At 46.6% G+C, this 22,248-nt stretch overlaps 1 protein-coding gene across 5 annotated transcripts in view; it reads left to right on the top strand.

The window, feature by feature from the left end:
* Nucleotides 1–22,248, top strand: part of CREB3L2 (cAMP responsive element binding protein 3 like 2) — a 118,573-nt gene that overhangs the window by 90,954 nt on the left and 5,371 nt on the right. For all 5 annotated transcript variants that reach the window (XM_053257447.1, XM_053257448.1, XM_053257449.1 and 2 more), the window contains 4 exons: nucleotides 1,439–1,507; nucleotides 14,764–14,863; nucleotides 18,197–18,323; nucleotides 21,315–21,567. In XM_053257447.1, coding sequence (XP_053113422.1) covers nucleotides 1,439–1,507; nucleotides 14,764–14,863; nucleotides 18,197–18,323; nucleotides 21,315–21,567 — 549 coding nt within the window. The remainder of the gene's footprint in view (nucleotides 1–1,438; nucleotides 1,508–14,763; nucleotides 14,864–18,196; nucleotides 18,324–21,314; nucleotides 21,568–22,248) is intronic.

Here is a 22,248-nt window from a genome sequence, read left to right on the forward strand (position 1 = left end):
ATCCCCTTCAGCTTAGCAGGCTGCGAAAGAGAGAAACTCCGGCACTGAAGAACTGCTGCCATCCAATGCTGGCGAATCGGGGCTTGGATGGGCCTGTGGATTGACCCAGTTGAAGGCAGAGCAGTCAGGAGTTCCATTCATGGAATGGCCATGTCTGTTTCTATTTGTGTGTCGTCGTCCCCCCCACCCCCCCGGCCGCAAAGAGCAACTGCAGTGGGCAGCTTGCCCATGAGGCAAGGTGAGGCGATGGCCTCAGGCAGCACTTGTGTGATGGGGTGGTGAGTGCAGGCATCCCGTCCCGCTCCCTCACTGGCCTGTGTGCACCAGGGAGGCGGGGTTGGCCCCGCAGCAGGACTAACCCTTGCTGCCCTTCCCCGTCTCCAGGCTGCCTGAGGGTTTAAAACTGCAGATTGATGGTGAAGCTCCTTCCTCAACACAGCTTAAAATGGCAGAGGGGGGGTGCAACGAAGAAGGTGGGACCGGCCCAGCCCCTTGATGCTGGTGTGGGCATCAGACAGCAGGGCCAGTATCGGGGGTCTGGCCAGTGGCATCTTGACTTGGCCTCAGGTGGCAACCCCGCTCGAGGCGGCACTGCCGGCAGGATCCAGTTTGGATCGGACCCATGGTGTAGGCAAAGAGGGAGATCAGCCCCTTGCCCTGACTGATTCCCCAACCTAAATGCCACCCCGAAGCTGCTTTTATCTGCAGGGGTGGAGGAAAGCAAATTGTACGTGTGTCTTTTCCCTTTACAGCTAATATTTTTTGTGGGAATGTGGATAGGGGCTGCCTCACAGAGGCCAAGATCTGGATACCACCCTCCTTGGCTGTGGTCCCAATCCAGATTGCTTCCCCTCTGCACCATGGCGGCATTTTGAAAAAGAGACACATTGGGAGTTCCAGTTGAGGAACTGCCATGTTGCAGCTCGTTTGTCCCAGGGACATCCAGTTGCTCCTATTTGTCTTGCTGTGCTCATTTCGGATGCCTGGAATCAACATGGCCAAAGACTTGGAGCTATGTGTGTCTCACGTGCCCCCTAGTGGCTGCCAGTGGGGAAACTATTATTGGTGCCACAAGCAAAATGTTAGCTCTGAACTGAGACTTGGGGGAATAGTATAGCACTGTTGTGGCCTGCAATCTTCATGCCAAGAATAGGATTTGGAGCAGCATCAGCTAGTGAAATAAGATTCCCTTCCGTTGCTTCTTTTCTTGCCCCAGTTCCTCATCTTCTCTTCCTCCTGCACTTAAAAAACATTTCTACAATTCAAGTTACTCTTGCTTAAGAAATCCACTGTGGTTTTCCCAGTAAGATAAGCTTCAGTTTTCTGAAGTTTGGCAGATTTTGCTTGCTAACAGTAGCTCAGGAAGTAAACTTTGACATCTTTCCGTAGTCTGTTCAAACACTAATCTTCAACATGTAATTTCTTCTCCGTTTCCAAGGGTTGAGTCCTGCTCAAATGAGAACAGTGAGTTGCGCAAGAAAGTGGAAGTTCTGGAAAGTACAAACAGGTAGGCATTCAAACCTCGATTAGCAGTTTACACACAGTTATTCACACCTTGATCAATGCACTTACAGTAACGTACTTCCTATTGGTACCATGCATTTGATGGACCTGCTGCACCCCAGTTCAGTTTTAGAATGAATGCACGTTCAAGTCATTCACCCAAAAACATGTACATGTGTACAGACCTTCTAGTGTACAAAGATGGCTTGTAATAGCACACCTCTCTCTCTCTCTAATTTATATATAACTTGGCAAATAGGCACCTTTTAACATGGTGATTCTCTTTATTTAGCAGGGGGAGAGTAACTGGCCCTATCCACGCCCTCAGCACAGCAACTCCACTGATTGTTGCTGGTGTCTATCGTGTTTCTTTTTAGATTGTGAGCCCTTTGGGGACAGGGTTCCATCTTATTTATTTATTTATTATTTCTCTGTGTAAACCACCCTGAGCCATTTTTGGAAGGGCGGTATAGAAATAAATAAGTGTTTGTTTGTTTGTTTGTTTTGTTTATTCATTTATTCATTTATTTATATGAATGAACCTGGAGTCATCGATCGAAGCTAAATGCTGGGAGATTCAGGACAGACAAAAGGAAGTACTCCTTTACACAACCTGTAGTTAAACTATGAATCATGCTGCTGCTAGATGTGGTGGTGGCCATTAATCTAGACCAGGCTTCCCCAAACTGCGGCCCTCCAGATGTGGCTGAACTACAACTCCCAGCATACCCAGCCACAATAAATGATGGCTAAGGATGCTGGGAGTTGTAGTTCAGCAACATCTGGAGGGCCACAGTTTGGGGAAGCCTGATCTAGACTGTTGTAAAAGTGGATTAGACAAATCTATAGAAGATAGAGCTATCAACAGCTACTAGCTCTGGTAGTTACAGGCAAACGTCGTTATACGCAGAACCGCTATTCACAGTTTTGCATATCTGTGGGTGTCAAATAGACACCCTACCTCCTTATCCACGGATACGAAAGGCTTAAAACCCACATGTCCGTAGTTCCTAGAAGGCTGGAAATGACAGTGGAGGTATTTTTCGGCCCCCATTTTGTCTGCAGGAACCATTTTGTCTCATTTCATTTTTTAAAAATATTAAATAATGGAAAAATCAGTGACTTTGGGGGACTTTGGGAGGCATTGCTGGACACCAGGAGACCCACGGAGCACAGTAGGGCACTTTTTTAGCCCGTTTTTGCAATTTGGGGGGGATATTTTTGAGTCTAGGAATCTAACCCCTGTGTTCCCATAGGCGCAATGCTTCATTATCTGCGGTTTCATTACCCATGGTAACCTGCAGGAACAGAATCCCCCGCTGTATATGCTTCTATCAGGAACAGAGGTGGCATATCCCTGAATACCAGGTGTTAGGGAGCATCAAGAGGTGGTGCAAATTTCTTCTTTTCCCCACTTGTGGGCTTTCGAGTGCACCTGGTTGGCTGCTGCATGAGGCAGGATGCTGGATTGAATGTGTCTTGGCCTGATCCAGCACAGTTTTTTGACACCAGAATGTGCATAGGGCATGATGTTTGAATAAGGTGTATATCTTGAACTGAATGGCCAGCAGTGTTGACTGACTTGTTGACTTACACTTCCATGGGCAAATGCTTCCACGCATGGAGTCTCCTACTTGAACTCCTCTGGAAGTGGGATGCTTCCTCCAGGACGTAACATTGGAACCCCTTGCTGATGCTTTTTCAGCAGCAGCTTAAAAACTTGCTCTTTCAGAAGGTTTTCCCTGGGGGCTGTGTGTGTGTGTGTGTGTTTTAAACACTTTCTAACTTTTAAATTGGTATTTTTACCTGGCAGTTTTGTGAGAAATGTGCTGCTGGTAGTGGCATGTATGTGTGTTTTAGACCAATCTGCTTTAAAACACAAAAAATTGAAGCAGCATTGGGTGCTGTGTGAATGATGCATGTTAAGGACCTTTATAACAAAATTATGTGAAAACCAGTGGGTGCGTCAGGCCCTCTGCACCTCATATTTTCCATGCTGTGGGTGGCCAATGCAGTATTCGTGGAGGTAGGCACTGGTAGCAAGAAAGGAAACTGTCACTTTGACATGAGGAGTGTCAGGGCTGAGCAAGTTTTATCAGGAGCATCTCTTCTCCCTTTCTGAGCACGTATCTGGGCTCTCGTCAGCTGCCTGTACTGTGACAGACTAGAACCTGGCACATACGTGTGTACATAGCTGGATAAGGGTGTGCAGCCATGCATCAACTGGAAGACAATAATAGCACTGCAGTGGGGTATCTCTTTTTGATGGTAAAGGCCTTGAATTGGCTTTGATTGGCAGTCAGCATGTATGGCTGATTTGATGGCAAGTGTTGTTTCTAACCCCTGGATTTTGCATCGCGGAGGCAGTTTTGGAAAATGTCTCCCACACACAACTTGTGTGCTGAGGGCAGAATTGCGTGTAACCATAGCAAATATAGATTCTCGAACCAAAGTGTGTGTGGGTAGAGGAGGCATTTGTAAGGAAGAATTGGCTGTCGGAAGAAAGAGGTGCTTAACTCTCCCCTTGCAGGCCTCTCTCTTCCAGCTCTGCTGAGCTTCTCTCTTGTTTTTGGGCCAGACTGGGGGGAAAACACAATTAAACATAGCCTGGAATATTATGACTGGAATAAATGGCTACCTTGTCAGAGAGGCTGTAGCACAGGGGTTGCCATCAGGGGTTACTCAGAGCCTTCCTGCCTCTCCTTGCTGCTGCAGCACTCTTTGTTCCCCATATGAGGATTGCTGGCTTGAAGCCTCAGTGATGTGCCCACTGCAGAAGGGGAGGGAGGAGGGCAAAGTCCCTCTTCCTCTGCTCCTGATTGGCTGCCTGCCTGCAGAACAAGCATAACTCCTCCCCTCCACCTGCCCAATAGGCTACAGAAAAGTAGCACGGAGTACTCCCATTGAAATTAATGGGACAAGTTTACCTGTCCCATTAATTTCAGTAAGACTGCTTATGGGTATCAGTGTGGATGTGAACCAGTGGCTGTAATAGCCTGTGTCTCACTCACTGTAGACTTAAAGTGTAAGTGTAAGTGTGTGTGTGTGTGTGTGTGTGTGTGTGTGTGTGCGCGCGCGCGCACACACTCGCCCTTGCCCAAATGTTAAAGTTAGGTGACTGGCTACTCCAGTCACTTCGTGACATCCACATTAAGTTACTCAGAAGCAGTCTTATTGAAATTAATGGGACAAGTAAACTTGTCCTATTTCAGTGGGAATACTTATGTGTAACTTAATTTGGATTTCAGGCAGTGACTGGAGTTGGCCCATCTCGTAACTGTGATGTCTGTGTATAATATAGATATAGCCACCTAATGGCACAGCAGGGAAGCAACCTGCCTAGAGAGCAAGAGGCTGTTGAATCCCCGCTGTTGTGTTTCCCAGAATATGGGGAACTCCTAAATCGGGCAGCAGCGACATAGGAATGTGCTGAAAGGCATCATCTCTTACTGCTCGAGAGGTGGCAGTGGTAAACCCCTCCTGTAGTCTACCAAGAAAACCACATGGCTCTGTGGTCGCCAGGAGTCGACACAGACTCAACAGCACAACCTCCCTGCCCCCTTTATTATACAGATATGCACATACTAAAAAAATCTCTCTAGAGTACCTGAGCTGAAGCTTTGTAACAAAAAGAGTACACTTGTTAAAAAAAGATTGGGAACCCCCTACTGTAATGGTTTTCTGCACTGATCAGGGGCTTGGGCTAGAAAACCCCCAGTTCTAAACCTCTGTAACCCTATGAGTCCCATGTTCGTGAGAAAAAGATTTTGTGTGTGTGTGAGTGCTGCTTCAGACTTCCCAGGGGAAGTATCGCTAGTTGAGGGGAACCAATCACAGTTGGTGCTTAACTTGGGGTGAGGAATGATGGGGCCTCTCATGAAATTAAATTCACTGGAAACGTTTTTCAGCCTACCGATTAAGCAGATTGCCTCTTAAGATGATGGCTTTGCAGCTTGAATTGGCCTGTTCTTTTGCTAGACATTAACAAGAATCGCCTGAGTGTGGTGTTAAATTTAAAAGCGAATCTGCTATTGGGGTGTGTGGCAGGGGGTGGGGGCGGTGCAGTGGGGGGTGGGGGTGGAGGAGAGGCAGAAAGGGAGTACTCTAGATGACAGAAGCATACTGAAACTGACTTGTATAGAGTCCTTCTTTTCCATGACTTGTTTCCAAAAACACAAACCCACCAGAATTTCTGTTGCAATTGACTTTCCCATTAAGTGATGATTGATTTTGTCATGAGTTTAAATGAGACGTTTCAAATGAGGCATGACACTGTCAAAGCTCCTTGTTTCAGCTGCCACAGCCTGACGTTCCTTGGGGCGATCAGGTGTGTTCAAGTGGGTTTTTTTTTTTTTAAATAATAAACATGTTTAGAAGTGATGGATATTGAATAGTGATTTCTCCAAAGCCGCATCGCCTTTTAGAATAGAGCTGGGTTGAGCCACCTTTGCCCCACCTAGCTATTGCAGAACAGCTTTGACGCCTGTGATTGTAAAGAACACCCCAGGCTAACTGCCATTGCTTGGAAGTTGCTGAAAATCAAAATAATGGAAATTATGCACGGTAGACATTGCCTGCCTTCTGTTAAGCAGCTGCCTTTCCATATTGTTTGCTGAGACCTTCTTTAGCATAGCTTTCTTTATCCCAGAGGCACAGCGAGGGGAGAGGAGGCCTCTGTCCATAAATGGGGAGCCTCCCCGCTCACAGCAGCACCCTCGTGTAGCGCATGCGCACATGCACACACACCCCACTCGCCGGTTTCATCCTCCTGCCCTTGGCCGGGCTCCCAGCTGATGGAAAGAGGATGAGCAGAGCTAGGCGAGCAGGGGTGTGCGCTGCCAGCTGCTTCCTTCTGCCTCCTCCCCTCCTTTTGGCCGGTCTCCCCACCAAAGGGAGGAGGTGCTCTCAGACTCCTGATGGGTCATGAGCACACCCTCCTTCTATCGGCCAGGAGCCTGGCTGATGGAAGGAGGATGGGCAGAACTGAGCAAGGGGCTGAAGGAGGTGGGTGGCGGGGGGCCGCTTTAGGCGGCCACTGCAGTGGGAGCCCCAGCCAGCGTAAGCAGGGAGCTCAGTGGCTCCCAGATGCAGGGCACGATGGGTTCTTTCCATCTCCAGGACAGCATCCCTCCAGTGGTTGTTGCTGGTGTCCATCTTTTCCTTTTTATTATTGTGAGCCCTTTGGGGACAGGGAGCCTTTTCTCTCCTTTTCTCTTTTTCTCTTTTTCCCTTTTTCCCTCTCTCTCTCTCTCCCTCCCTCCCTCCCTCCCTCCCTCCCTCCCTCCCTCCCTCTCTTTCTTTCTTTCTTTCTTTCTAAATTGCTTTGGGAACTTCTGTTGAAAATATAAATAAAAAAGATTTGTCGTATTCATATTATTTGAACTTGTCTACTCTATTACAGCTCCGCCCCTGCCTTATCCACCTTAGATATGTCTTAGTACCTCTGCTGCAACTTGACTCATGCCAGACCTAATTCTATGTCTCATGCATCAGTCAAACCACTTTGAGAACTTCTTAATAGTGGAAAGAAAGGGAAGATTTTTTAAAAATTGAATAAATGTAGACAAGAGCTTTATTGTGTTCAGGTCCAGCAAGGTAACAGCAGTTCAGTGAAGGAGCTGTTGAGCCAGCAAAGGCTGGCTCCAGATGGAGAGCTTATATAGTAACTAAGAGCTCCAGCCCTTCCTGGAATTCACGCTGGCCCTGATCCAAAGTAGGTGCTTGAGCTTGTGTCCCCTCTTCCTGAGTAGACCCATGGGGTAGAAGGCCCTGAGCAGCCAAGTGAGCTCTGCTCCGCCATAGTGTTGCCTCTGCTTCTGAAGCCCTGGGAACAATGGAGGGAGTTTTAGGGATATTACAGGAGCCCTGATATGGGGCATCAGGTCTCCTGGGCTCCTCCAAGGGGCTGACTGAAGGAGAGGTAACAAGCTTGGGCTTCTTAAGTTCTGATGGATTGGGGGAGGGGGAGGGGGGTTTCCACCAGGGCTGGACATCCTGGTTGACATGTGATCCTCTTTCTCCGTGGGGGTCTCCTTTGAGTTAGAGTTCAGGTGGGTCCTGAAATACTATTATTCCTTCAAAGAACTAGGAATGGACTACTGTATTTACCTGAATCCAAGACTAGGTTTTCCCCATTTTTTAAAATAGAAATTGAGAAGTCATCTGAAATTCAGAGTCATGTTCCTTTTGGGTAAATACAGGTATACCCTATTTTTAATCTCTTCTTTTTAAATTCAGAGTCTTCCTTCGGTTCTGGTAAATATGGTAGTTGATGGAATTATCCCATTTTATCCTTACAATCCTGTGAGTTGGGTTAGGCTGGGAATGAGTGGTCCAAGGCCTCCTAGTAAGATTCATGTATGAGAATGAATCGGAACCCAGGTCTCCCAGTCGAAGTTAGCCAAACTGTCCAGTGGATCATAGGTTGTCTTGTTTGTCTAACATCAGTAGTAAGTTTTCTGAGCAGGGATGAACTAAATTCTTTGCACTCTTGGAGCCTAATAAAATGTTAAATGGAAAGTAGGTGGCTTTCTTCACGCGCCAGAGCTGTGAATGGTTGAGCCTCCATTGGTAAGGGAATTGAAAAGGCACATGTACAGCGCCTCTGAGGAGGTGTTTATTTAATTGAATTGCACCCACAGAGTGCGTCAGACAGAGAGTAAGGGTGTGCCGGATTGCTTTAGGTTTTCTGTTTATGCTCCCTTTTCAACCCCTCCTTAAGCTCTGAATATATTTTTCTTCGCCAAAGCCTTTGTGACCTTCAATAAGTAAGATGCAGAAGAGAGGCCTCTTCATGTATCATCCACTCTTTTTCCTAAATGGCTTCTCACCCTACCCACCCCTTCCATTTTCAGCATAAGTTGCCAAAAGGAGATGTTATTAATAAACTGGAGAGTTTATTTCTCCATGAAAGAGCAAGGCGCTTGACCTTGAGTTGCCCCGTCCTCCCACATCTTACGTCCAAAAGAAGCATTAAAATGTAAGCAAACTTCTTATATTGAAGGAGCTTAGCCACACTCATAGCCACATTTGAGCTCATGAGGTTGGGTTTCTGTTGCTTGTTTTGTCCTCTCTTTCTGATTATGTAATGTAGTGGAAAGAACAGACAGTGGAACTGAGGCTGGCATTGGATCAGTAGTGTCCACTGGACCAAAAAGGGGGAGTTGTAGAATGGGTATTTTCTGTGTAGCATGTTCTCAAAGACAGGAAGCCTTGTGTCCTGTTCCAGCCTGAGCCAGGGTCTCCACAAATGCATCCGACCACAGCCAGCTCCGAGGGCTGGAGCCAAGCAGAGCAACAGGGCTGGCTAATAACACAGGATAATTTTGTCCCAGTGAAGTCCAGCAGCGGAGGGTTGGTTCTTATAGTTGCTGTCTAGGCAGGGTGAATTGGCCCCGCCCCTTTCCTTGGAGAGGCTCTATTCCTTAAAGGGCCCTTGCCCAATTCCTCAAGTGATGCTGAGGGGTGACCCCAGTGACTCTGACGGATGTTGGAGGATGAAGGTTGAGGGTTGTGTGCTCAAGGTGGGGATTCTGTTCTAAACAGAATAGAGAAATGGCCGGAAGGGAAAGGGTTAAGTACCACCTCTGCTCATCACTTGGCTAAAAGTCCCTCTCCTAAGCTGCTTTCTCTACATCTGGACTAAATTTGGTGCAAATCAAGGCCCACAAGTTAGATATCTTGTGCCTCAAATGTTCATGTGTCAGGGTATATGTCATTACAAACTGCACCACTGAGGTGTCCCTGTGTGTCACTCACTACAACTGTTCCAAATTTGGTTCATATTGGTTAGACAGTCCTCAGGTTAGTGCACTTGCACCTCAAAGGTTTATGCATCCACCGTCTTGGTGGGTGACATCATCACAAACTACACCATTGGGGCATCCCTATGTGTCCATTCAGCTGTAGCAAATTTGGTTCAAATTGGTTAGACTGTCCACAAGTTAGTGCACTTGCACCTCAAGTTTCTATGTCTGCCATCTTAGGAACATAGGAAGCTGCCATATACAGATTCAGACCATTGGTCTATCTAGCTCAGTTTTGTCTTCACAGAATGGCAGCGGCTTCTCCAAGGTTGCAGGCAGGAATCTCTCTCAGCCCTATCTTGGAGAAGCCAGGGAGGGAACTTGAGACCTTCTGCTCTTCCCAGAGCAGCTCCATCCCTTGAGGGGAATATCTTACAGTGCTCACACTTCTAGTCTCCCATTCATATGCAACCAGGGTGGACCCTGCTTAGCTAAAGGGATAAATCATGCTTGCTACCACAAGTCCAGCTCTTCTCTCGTTGAATTGGGGTGGATGACATAGTCACTATCTTCACAGTTGAGGTGTCCCTATGTGTCGCTACAGCTGTAGCCAATTTGGTCCAAATTGGTTAAGTAGTTCCCAAGTTAACCCACTTGCACCTCACAAGTTTACATGCCCACCATCTTGATCCGATGTGGGTGACATCATCACAAACAATGCCATTGAGGTGTCCCTGTGTTTCACTCAGTGCAACTGTGCCCAATTTGGTTCAAATGGGTTAGGCAGTCCAGAAATTAGCCCGCCTGCACCTCAGATGTTCATGCAACCACCATCTTGAATTGGAGTGGAAGACATCACACATCATGCCATTAAGGCATCCCTATGTGTCCCTGCAACTGTAGCAAATTTGGTTCAAATCGGTTAAGTGCACTTGCGCCTCACAAGTTTACACGTCCGCCATCTTGAATAGTTGTGGATGACATCATCACAAATTACGCTGTTGAGGTGTCACTATGTATCCCTACAACTGTACCCGGTTTGGTTTGTATTGGTCCAGGTGTTGCAAAGTTGATGGTGGGATGTATGCTTGCACTCTCTCTCTCTCTCTCTCTCTCTCTGCTGGCTGATCTCATAAGCCTACAGGAAAGTAGGCTAAAAAAAGGAAAAAGAAGTGTATGTGAGCAGTGGGGCACGTGTAGTGGAAACTGGCAGCCAGGCCCTGTTACATGCATTTCTACCCAATGAATAGTTAACCCTGATTATGATATAGGAAGGTATATCTGAAGTAGCCTTTTTCTGTGAGAATCTCTCTAAACTAGTTTGATTGCCTACTCTTCCATAAGAGAAAAAACTAATATTAATACTACTTATTGGTTTTAGTCCTCTGCCTCCCAAAGCTTCTGCCTGCAGGCCGTTGCATGTAATGTTTCTTAATAATTATAAGAGAAGGCATTGCTGGTCCACATAAATCTCTTCTGGAAGCATTTGGGTATGAATTTAAGCCTGAACTTCTGAAGTCCTTGAAATTATTTATACCCTAATTAGAGAGATGATTGATTCTTTTTTTCAAAAACAAAATGGCAAACATTCTGCTATAGACATTCCTCTGGAGACGCATGTCCTATAACAGGCTTTAAATAATATATTGCGGGTGGGGTTTTTTAATATAGCTGTTCTCTTTCCTAGTTTTTTTTTAAAGTTTAGTTGTTCCTTGGGAATTTTATTTATTTGATATGTTTCTGTTTTGCTTTTCTAAAACAATTTTACACAAAGTTTTTTACAGCATTAAAAAACATACAACATGAAATATTTATTGAAAATATGGTGGTTGAATGCATGCGGCCTGGTTTTTGGATGGGACGTTGGACATTCCGTGTTTCCAGCATCTCAAAAAAAAGAAAAAGGGGAAAAAAGAGCCCCTTTGTGTGTGCAGTATTAACACACCTGTAACGCTGTACCTGCATGCAAGGTTTGTGAGTACATTGGCAAAGGGCCCCTTCAAACACTAAACTGGCCATGTGAAATGCTGTACAGATGCACTTTTCTTAAACACTACATTTAAACTGGGCCTGAGAAGGGGCATAACTGCAAATCATGTGGTGAGGACCCATAGCTCTGTGGTAGATCTCATGCTTTACATGCAGAAGATCCCATGTTCAATCCCCGACATCTCCAGGTAGGGCTGGGAAATACACATTTACTGACCTGGAGAGCTTGAATTGTCCTCTTTGCTAAGCAGGGTCTACCCTGGTTTACATTTGAATGAGAGACTTTATGTACCGGCACTGTAAGATATTCCCCTTTAGGGGATGGGGCTGCTCTGAAAAGAGCAAGAAGGTTCCAAGTTCCGTCCCTGGCATCTCCAAGATAGGCCTGAGAGAGACTCCTGCCTGCAACCTTGGAGAAGCCGCTGCCAGTCTGTGTAGACAATACTGACCTAGATGGACCAATGGTCTGACTTGATATAAGGCAGCTTCCTGTGTTCTAACTCTGGAGAGCAGCTGCCAGGCAGTGTAGAATATTGAGCTAAATAGGCCAATGGTCTGACTTGATATAAAACAGTTTCCTATGTAACCCTAACTCAGTGTTAGAGCTAATGGGTGCAGAGGATTGCAGGTTTAGTCCCTAGATTCTCCAGCTAAAAGGCAATCAGCTAGCAGGAGATGGGAAAGACCCCACTGGTGATCCTGGAGTGTTGCTGCCTGTCAACTTGGACATCACCGGGCTAGATGGATTAATGGTTTGACTCCATCTAAGGCAGTTTCATGTGTTCTGAAGACTAAGCGAAATTCCAAGGAAGGAATGGTGGTGCAGAGCTGAGTTTTAACCCCAGAAGCAGGGGCATAGCTATAACTGAGCGAAAGGATTCAAAGAACACGGGACCCCAGCTCCTGAGGGCCCTCCAGTTCCACCCCTCCCTATTTTCTTCATTATCTCTCTCACTCTGGGGGGCCGCCAGAGAGAGGGATGAACACGGGCCCCCTCTCCCCTAGCTATGTCCCTGCCCAGAAGCCAACCAATAGGTTGTAGCTGGATTTGGGCTCCCATCTTCACTGTAGCCAAAGATGTGGTGAAAAACAATATTAAATGAGAGGCTTGAGGGAGATTCAAGTCCATGTTGTCTCCATTGTCCATGCCTAAAGGAAGCATTAGGGTGTGTCTGTACCATAGACTTAAGCTTGTTTAATAGTTATTCCCTTTCTTCAGAGAATCCTGAGAAATCCTAGAGAATCCTAGTTCTGTGATAAGGAGGCTGGCATCTAAACCTAGGTGCATTCAGTTTCATGTCTGCAAGGTGTGCAAGCATGAACAGCTGTACAAGGACAGAGCTCTTGCCATGTCATTGAGAATCTGCTTTTCTGGGGTTCTCCATTGCATGGAGAGAACTTTAAGTGGATGTGCAGAGATTCCATGCAGAGATTTGACTGACTGTGCCTGGTCAGGGGAGTGGGGCTTGATGCTGTCACCCTTACTCCCCATCAACACATGTCCACTCACTATGGCTTTGCCATGAGAATAGTCAAGCCCTATTGGTCCTACTAAAAGTATTGCCAGATTGTGGCTTTTTCAAGCAGTGTGTAGAAAGACAGTTCCACGCTGTTGCAGTTATATACCCAACACCCAAAGGTCTTAGTGATGAAGTCATACATATCCACCCACCAGTACCAATGGCAAGCAGTATGGGCGGGGTGGAAATGCGGCTTGTTTGCACTCATCTCACCCCGTCCCAGCTCTGCTTCCATCTCTTGCCTTACCCTGCTATGGTGATAACTCCAGGTGCGCAGGCTGGGATTCGTCAGGTAGGGGCATGGTGAGAGAGAGAGAGATGGAGACACCTGGGATGAGACAAGATGAATGCAAAATGAGCCCCCATGCCCCATCGTTCATTTTCCGGTGCCCAGCTGCACTTGTACTGTCCACCACTGACAGACAGGCTTGCACAAGCAGTTAAGGAGCAAACCAACATGTGAAAAATTTGATAAGCCTCTTGGTTCATGCATCAAAGTGAAAATTCAGAATTGAAAATGATGGATCTTTCAGACATCCTTTCTGATTAAAGAAATAAGCTTGAGTTATGCTTCAATTTTCAGGGATATATTTAGTGGGATGGAGTAGGAAATTGAGTAAATAAAACAAACGTTGGTTCCCAACAGCCAATTTTGTCTAGAGTTACTAGAACATATGCATACTTGGAAGCAAGTTCCCAGAATACAATGGAGCTTCCTCCTAGGTAAGCATGGAGAGGATTACAAGCCATACTTTGTGTGATGACATACTATTGAACAGTTGAGTGATCATGGTGTTAAAGTGTAATGAATATGCAAATTTATTACTACTCCATAATTGCATATAGAGATGCTTATTTTCCGAACATTTTTCTAAAAAAAAATGTGTTCCTTGTGTTTCTGCATGATGATACTGAGGTTTATGCACTGTTTCTAAGCCCAGATAATAAAACTGTACAGTGTTGATGCTTTCCGTTTCCAGTTTTTAGCATCATCTTTTTTTTCCAGTTTAACCAACTGGAAAAACTAAAATTCTCAGGTGCCTTAAGGAGCAAGTTCCATCTCAATCACTGGGTATAGCTGTAATTATAACTCAGATGACTTCATTTTATCTATAATTTTACAAACATGCTTTTTAATTAGGTTTTAAAGGGATGTTGTAAGCAGCTGTAGGATTCTTATATTGAAAGGCTTTGTAGAAGTATTTTAATTCATGAAATAAGCGTTACATAATTTACATTTACCATGGTGTCCACATTTCTAGAAATTTTACATCACCTAGCATTAAAGGCATTATAACTATGGAGCTCATGTGCTTGAGCACAACTGAATGTAAGGATCTGTACGCTTGCCTGTGACATATGAAGAAAATGGTCTTATCCTTGTTTATGAATGAAATCAGAGGGCTACTATGGGCCAGACCATATTAAGACCTAATTTGGCCCATGGGCCTCACATTGGCTGTTTTGCTTTAGTCCAAATGTTGTGACCAACATCCCAGAAGAAAAAGAAAATAATCATCTTTCATTTGTGTACATCAGTGGCAGAGAGAATACGTATAGTTCCAAAAGGGCTCCAATGAACTCAGATCTTATAGTATCATGCAAATCTAAGGGTCTGTTGATATCATGCAAATCTAAGTCTGTTGATATTACAACTGATGGGATTGATTTTTCCTGAAGCAGATAGCGCAATCTGGGGCCCGCATGGCTGCTACTTGCCCTGGACAAAAGTCCCCATTGTTATCATGGGAGCTTCCCACCCAAGGGCAAATAGCAGGTGTAGGCGGGATTCAGATGGAGACTGTGGCGGGGCAAAGGGCTAAATCCCCTTATCTTTATGCCATGGTCCCAATCTGGCTGCTGTTTACTTAGGGAAAAATCAAGCCCAGCAGCCCTAATACTGTAATGGGCTTAATGCAGCTGGTCAAATACGGTAGGGGTGCTGTATGGAAGGCAAGGGGTTCCTGGACTATACTGATTCCTGCTGCTGCTCTTCTCTTTTTCAGAACACTCCTGCAACAGTTACAGAGGCTGCAAGCCATGGTGGCTGGCAGAGTATCCCGCTCGTATAAAGCTGCCAGCACACAAACAGGGACCTGTCTCATGGTGAGTCCCATCAGCGACTTTCTCCTTCGGACCTTCACTGAGCGTTCTTTGAGTTTGACCTCCGGCTTCTGGTGTTTTGTGTTGTCTTGCAGAAATCACTTTTTAAAATGTATCCATGGTGTTGCACATGAACACAGGACACTTGCCTTATGCGGAGACAGACCATGAGTCTTTCTAGTTTAGTACTGAATCTGGAACCTTGGGGGAAGGACCATAACTCAGTGGAAGAGCATCAGCTTTGCATGCCAAAGGTCCCAGGTTCACTCCCTGGCATCTCCAGGTAGGACTGGAGATGGGTAGGGCTAGGTCTTGAGGTAGGATGGGGGACTCCTACCTTTAACTTTGGAGAGCCACCATCAGTCAGCGTATACGATACTGAGCTGGATGGCCCAATGGTTTTAGTCAGTATAAGGCAGCTTCCTATGCAGTCTTTGGCATCCAAAGAATGTGCTCTACCATGGCCCTTTCCCTCCCATGGCAGTTCATGTGGTAATTTCTCTAGCATAATGTGGTCATGTTCAAGCCTCAGCGAGGATTATGGGTGGACAAAAAACAGGAGTGGGCAAACTTGGCCCTACAGTTGTCGAACTACAACTCGCGTCTTCCCCAGTCACAACTTATTGTGGCTGGGGAAGATGGAAGTTGTAGTTGAACAGTTCCCAAGTTTGCCCACCCCTGGGCTAAACTCTGGTAGGGAAACTGACCGAGCCAACCTTCAGTTCAGTCTCTGTGGTGGACAAGGGGCAAGCAATGACAACATCAAGCTGGAACCAGGGGACCTCAATAGACCTTGTCTGGGTGCCTGGGATTGCAGCCATGGTGGACTCATGGATTTTTGTTTGGTTGGGTAGCTGGGTGGAATATGTAGGCTGGGAAAGGAGAGTTAGCCTTGCGGTAGAGAGCATGAATTGTCCCTTTTGCTAAGCAGGATTTGTATTTAGACCAGTGACTAGATGTGAGCAGTGTCTGCTGTAAGAGATTCCCTTTTAGAAGATGGGGCCATTGCTCAGTGGTAGAGCATTTGTTTTGCATGCAGAAGGTCCCAGGTTCAATCCCTGGCAGCATCTCCAGGTAGGACTGGAAAAGACTCCTGCCTGAAACCTTGGGGAGCTGCTGCCAGTGTACCACCACCACCACCACTACTATGAATATTTATATACCACTTTTCCAACAAAAGTTCCTAAAGCCGATTAAATATAAAGAAATAAATTAAAATAAATAAAACAAAATGGCTCCCTGTCCCTGTATTGAAGGAGCTACACTGGCTGCCGATATGTTTCCGGACAAAATACAAGGTGCTGGTTATAACCTATAAAGCCCTAAACAGTTTGGGCCCTGGGTATTTAAGGGAACGCCTTCTTCTGCATGAACCCCACCGCCCACTGAGATCTGCTGGAGAGGTCCGTCTGCAGCTGCCACCGGTTCGTCTGGTGGCCACTCAGGGACGGGTCTTCTCCGCTGCTGCCCCGAGGCTTTGGAATGCGCTCCCTAGTGAAATAAGAGCCTCCCCATCTCTGAAAGCTTTTAAAAAGTCTTTAAAAACACATCTCTTCACCCAGGCTTTTAATTAATGTTGTTTTAATTGTTTTAATGGTTTTAATGCTGTTTTAAAATATTATTTTAAAAATTTTTAAATTGTTGTAATGTGTGTGTCGTCCCCCCCATTTTTGTCTTAACGAATGTTTTACTTTGTTTTTATTCTGTTATAAACCACCCAGAGACGTAAGTTTTGGGCGGCATAAAAGTTTCAATAAATTAAATAAATAAATAAATAAAGGGTTCATAATCTAAAAAAAGAAACATAAGATAGACACAAGCAACAGCCACTGGAGGGATAGGAACATAGGCAGCTGCCATATACTGAGTCAGACCCTTGGCCCATCTAGCTCAGTATTGTCTACACCAGGGATTCTCAACTTTGGGTCCCCAGATGTTATTGGACTTCAACTCCCATAATCCCCAGCCCCAGCGGCCTATGGTTGGGAATTATGGGAGTTGAAACCCAATAACATCTGGGGACCCAACTTGAGAATCCCTGGTCTACACAGACTAGCAGCAGCTTCTCCAAGGTTGCAGGCAGGAGTCTCTCTCAACCCTATCTTGGAGGTGCCAGGGAGGGAACTTGGAACCTCAGATGCTCTTCCCAGAGTGGTCCCATTCCCAAAATCTTACAGTGCTCACATGTGGTCTCCTGTTCAAATGCAACTAGGGTGGACCCTGCTTAGCAAAAGGGACAAATTATGCATGCTACCACAAGCCCAGCTCTCTTCCTTGCTGTGCTGGGGTTGGATAGGGCCAGTTGCTCCCCCCCATCCCACTAAATAAAGAGAATCACCACTTTTAAAAGGTGCCTCTACTCAGTTAGGGATGGACAATACTGAGCTAGATGGACCAATGGTCTTGACTCTGTATAGGCAATTTCCTATGTTCCTAAAAGCCAATTTTGGTCAAGAAAGCTGTTATGTTAACTTCACCAGCTTTTTAGCAGCAATAAATCCTGTATTTCCCTTCCCAGCATTCCATATTTGTGCATTCTTTCAATCAAACTACGGAGAACTGGGCTTTGATTCTTCCCCACATACAGGTTCCATGTATGTGGAAAATTATCTCTCTCTCTATCCTGTGGGCTGGCTTTCTTCGGGCAGGGAATTTTTTTTAATGTCCAGGGCTCATTCCAACCTGCAATCCTGCAGCTGTGTTATGAAGCAATGTTGTCTCAGGAGTCCTGTACCATCTGCTTGTAAGTTGTCTTCTATTGTAGATTTAAAAAATCTCACTTTGTTTCTGTTTTCCTCCTTGCTGTATTAATCCAAGAGGGGGGAATGCTTTAAAATGTGTGTCCCTGTATTTAACAATCAAAATAGCCTTTAAACTGTTGCTGTTCTCCCCTGCCGGCACACTTCCAAGATGTCCATTCAGGATGCTTTTTAAACACATGGTGCCCATCAGCACAAGTAGCCTGGGAAGCCCCCACTGTCAGGTTATGAAACCAACATTGAAATTCACATCACAGTCTAGTCTAGCCGAGATGGATTTCTTACCTTTCTAGTTTTGCGAATAAGTAGCTCATCTCAGCCAAAGGGCTGCAGTGCTTCCAGGGGGCCGTACTAATGCAGATGTGTCTCCTGTGAAGCTCAATCTCTATTGCAGCTGTGGATTTGCTTACAAGCTTCCGATCCAGTGATAAATACAACCTGGGACAAATAAATCCTCTGAATCACACAATATTTGCTTGGGGTTGATATTAGTTCTGTATTTATGTTCAAACAATATGACTTCATTTATTGTGTTGTGCATTTTTTAGCATTATCTTTTTTTGTTTCTTTTTGCCAGGTGTTCGTATTATGCTTTGCAATTATTTTCAGCGGGGTCTCACAGAGTTATGGGCCTAATTCCTCCATCACAAAGGCAGTACTGCCAACCCAACATTCCACACCAGAATCATATACAGCCTCTACAGGTGAGTGAGATGCTCCTGGAGGGTCTGCAGTTTTCAGTTTGGAAAGGAAGGGAAGTTAAAATTTCTGTCTTGGAATCCAAGGGTACAAACTTGGAGCACAGGGAGCAGAGGAGATTACTGTGCACCTGAGGCAGAGTGCCAATTGCTGCCCTTCTTTTGTGCCCTCCTTCTTCTTTTCAAGCAGGAGTGTCAGTAGTCATGCACATGCACACAAACTCTATCATCACTGCCACTTCCTCTGTGGTGGCAACTAGAGATGTGCATGTGATTCGATTCAAGCTCCAATTCGAGCTCGATTCGAGCTCGAAAGCAAAAATGTGATTCAATTCGAGCTCCAATCGAATAGCAAAATACACTAATCAATTTGTCAAATCGGTGGCCATTGCCGACTGTTCTGACAAATCAACTCAAATCGATTAGAGTGATTTGGGCCGTATGAAACCATGAGGAACTCGAAACACCCCATTATTCCCCATGGATAGTTCCTAGGGACACCAAAATGGGCTGGGTGATGTGGCGTGATGAGTACTACCTACCACAAAAGTAATGGGCCAGAGGGCAATTTTACTTCTTCTTTTTTAACCTTTCCCCAACCCAACCCCCCATAGGATTCTTTGGGGTATGTTTTTTGAAAGGTTAAAATTTTCTAAAAATCACCCGCTTGCCGTAGGCAGGACAAAACATATGCTGCCGATGCACACAAGGGTATGTTGAGCCGATCCACCACTCCAGTCCTCAGCCAGCCCAACAAAGCGACTGCTTCCCCAGTGGTCCATGTGGTCTAGAGCAGGGATTCTTAAAGTTGTGTCCCCAGATGTTATTGGAAAACTCCCATAATCCCCAGCCCCAGTGGCCTTTGGTTGGGGATTATGGGAGTTGAAGTCCAATAATACCTGGGGACCCAACATTGAGAAACCCTGGTCTAGAGCTCACCCGTCGACTTCTCAAGAAGAAGAGTGGTGGGCAAAGCCTGGCTCAGCACTGTCGTCTCGGCACACAAGCTGTTCATAGCAACAAAGAATGGCTCGAGCACCAAGACAACCTCGGAAAGGAGCACCCAGGGCTGGCTGGAGAGGTTGCACACTCCCAAGCCACGCTCCCTTGCCAGGGCATGGATGGCCGCCTCTTGCTCCTGCAGGCACCGAAGCAAGAGGAAGGTGGAGTTCCACTGGGTTGGAACATCCTGAGGGATCAGATGTTCAGATAGGCCCAGCTCAAGCTGCCTTTCCTCGAGCATCCGCCTACTTGTTTCGCTCTGGTGGAAGAAAGCTGCTCTCTTGCGGCACTTCTTCACAAGTGCAGGTGTGGCGGCAGCAGGATGGCGTCCAAGGGCCCGCAGCGGGGATGTCTCGCCTGGCCCCACGGCCCCAGAAGGGCCATGTGCATTCTGCACTTGCAGATTCAGTGTGCGCCATATGACGGGTGGACACAAACTGACTCTGCTCCACTGCTTTAGTTATGCTGGTGGCATTGTCAGTGACCATCAACCCTCGGCGAAGGTTTGTCTGCTTGGACAGCCATCCCCCACCTTTCTGCCTCCAAGCAGCCCGTTATATACATTTTGAAAATCCCTCCTTTGTCCTCGCTCTTCTCTGCTCCCTCCCTCCCTTCCTCCAACCAAAAGGGGCACAGTTGTCCATGTCAACGCTTGATTTGAATACCAAGCCTACCAAGAAACAAGTAGTTCTCAAGCCAGTGCAGGAAAACCAATCAGAAAGTGAAAAACAGCCCTCCAAAATGGCACTCGCCACTCAAATCACTTGAATCAATTCGAGCTTGAATCCGGGCTGATTTGAACTCAGCATAAGAACAGCCCTGCTGGATCAGGCCCAAGGCCCATCTAGTCCATCATGCTATTTCACAGTGGCCCACCAGATGCTGCTGGAAGCCACAGGCAGGAGTTGAGGGCATGCCCTCTCTCCTGCTGTTACTCCCCTGCAATGGGTATTGAGAGGCATTCTGTCTCTGAGGCTGGAGGTGGCCTATAGCCCTCGAATCAGACCTTTCTTTATTCCAGGGGTGATTCAACTTGAGTTTGAGTCACTCAAATCACCCTGATTTGGGCTCAGATCAATTTGGACATGTCTAGTGGCAACAGCTACCATCACATATGACGTGTCCTTATCTACTTCCTCCCTTGTGCCCCACTGGCCGATTATGAAAAGGTGGAGGAAGTGGAATTCATAATTGGCTCAGCAGTGTACAAGAAAGGAGTCAGAGGAGATGGAGAAGTGTGCACGCCTCATGCTACTGTGGCAGGGGGCGGGCAAGGAGGAGGTCAGGAGAAGGAGACACAGAGCTGCTCCTGTGGTGATGCGGGGACGGGGACAGCGGGAGAGGATGGCAGGAGTATTTTGCCACCCCAGTCATCTGCTTTCTGGGGCAACTGCCTCACCTTGCCTTATGGAAGGACTGTCCCTGCTGGAAGTACTACAACCTCAGGCATCTGTGGTTAGTGTTTGTCAGAGCATAGTTGGCTTCTGATGTCAGCTGCACCCATCTTATTAAGCTACTGCCAACCCACTTTTGACAGCTGGATCAGGCCAAAGGCACATCTAGTCCAGCATCTTGCTATATGCAGTGGTACTTCAGAGAAGCCCACCGGCGGGGCAAAGTGGACAACCACCCTCTCCTGTTGGTGTTCAGGGGCACCCCCCACCACAAACCTTTAATCCTTCCTGATGGAAATATGCAGTTGTCACTGCTAATAGCCCCTGAGAGCCCCATCCTCCATGAATATGTCTCATTCCAAATCCAGATTGGTGGCCAATCCAATCCCACGGTTTACACATTGCATAAAGTACTTCCTTTTTTCTGTTCTGACTCTCCCAGCCTATTTGATTAGATTTAGAATCATCACTCAATCTGTTGTGTGACGGTCAGTGCCTGAAAACACTGTTCAAAGTGCCTGATCCCTTTTGCCTGAGATTTCTTCCCCTCCTGACTCTGCATCAACATCATTTTCATTATCTATCTCTTTCTTCTGCACAGTGAGGTCGAGGAGCCTGCTGACTTACGAGGGGCCTCATCCGCTGGAGGAGCAGCAGCAGCAGCAGCAGCAGCAGCAGCATCTCCTCTCAGATCACAGCAATGTCTGGGACAGGCACCTGGATGCTTCCAAGCATCCCGTCCCATCCATGGACTCTGTGTCTCGGGCACAGCACGGCCAGGTCACAGAGATCACAATAGCCAATGAAACGAGGCTAGAGAAGCCAGTGCTGGTGGGGCTGCAGCAACAACACAGGTGAGTGAACAAGGAAGGGGGGAACACAGGAAGCTGCCGTATGCCAAGCCAGACCTTTGGTCCTTCTAGCTCAATATTGTCTGCACTGACTGGCAGTGGCTTCTCCAAGGTTTCAGGGAGGAGTCTCTCCCAGCCCTTCCTGGAGATGTTGTCAGGGAGTGAAACTGGGATCTTCCGCAGGCAAGCAGAGGCTCGGCTACTGAGCTGCGGCCCCATCCTCTAAGGGGACTATCTTACAGCAGACAGCGCTTGCATAGAATTGCCCCTCCCAATGCAAAGCAGACAATTCATGCTAATGGCGCAGCAGAGAAATGACATGACTAGCAAGCCAGAGGTTGCCGGTTCGAATCCCCGCTGGTATGTTTCCCAGACTATGGGAAACTCCTATATTGGGCAGCAGCGATATAGGAAGGTGCTGAAAGGCATCATCTCATACTTCTCGGGAGATGGCAATGGTAAAACCAAGGAAAACCCACAGGGTTCTGTGGTCGCCAGGAGTCGACACTGATTCGACAGCACACTTTACTTTTACCCCAAGATCAGCTTTCCACCCCAAGGGGTCTTTTCTCTGCCCCAAGAAAAAGCATGTGGCTCATTGGTCATGTGAATTTCTGGTCTGGATCCATCCTATTGTGGGGAGAGGGAAGAAAGTTCTCTTATTTGCTCTGGGGAAATGGCCTC

Source organism: Hemicordylus capensis, chromosome 5, assembly GCF_027244095.1.
Source record: "Hemicordylus capensis ecotype Gifberg chromosome 5, rHemCap1.1.pri, whole genome shotgun sequence".
NCBI lineage: Eukaryota > Metazoa > Chordata > Lepidosauria > Squamata > Cordylidae > Hemicordylus > Hemicordylus capensis.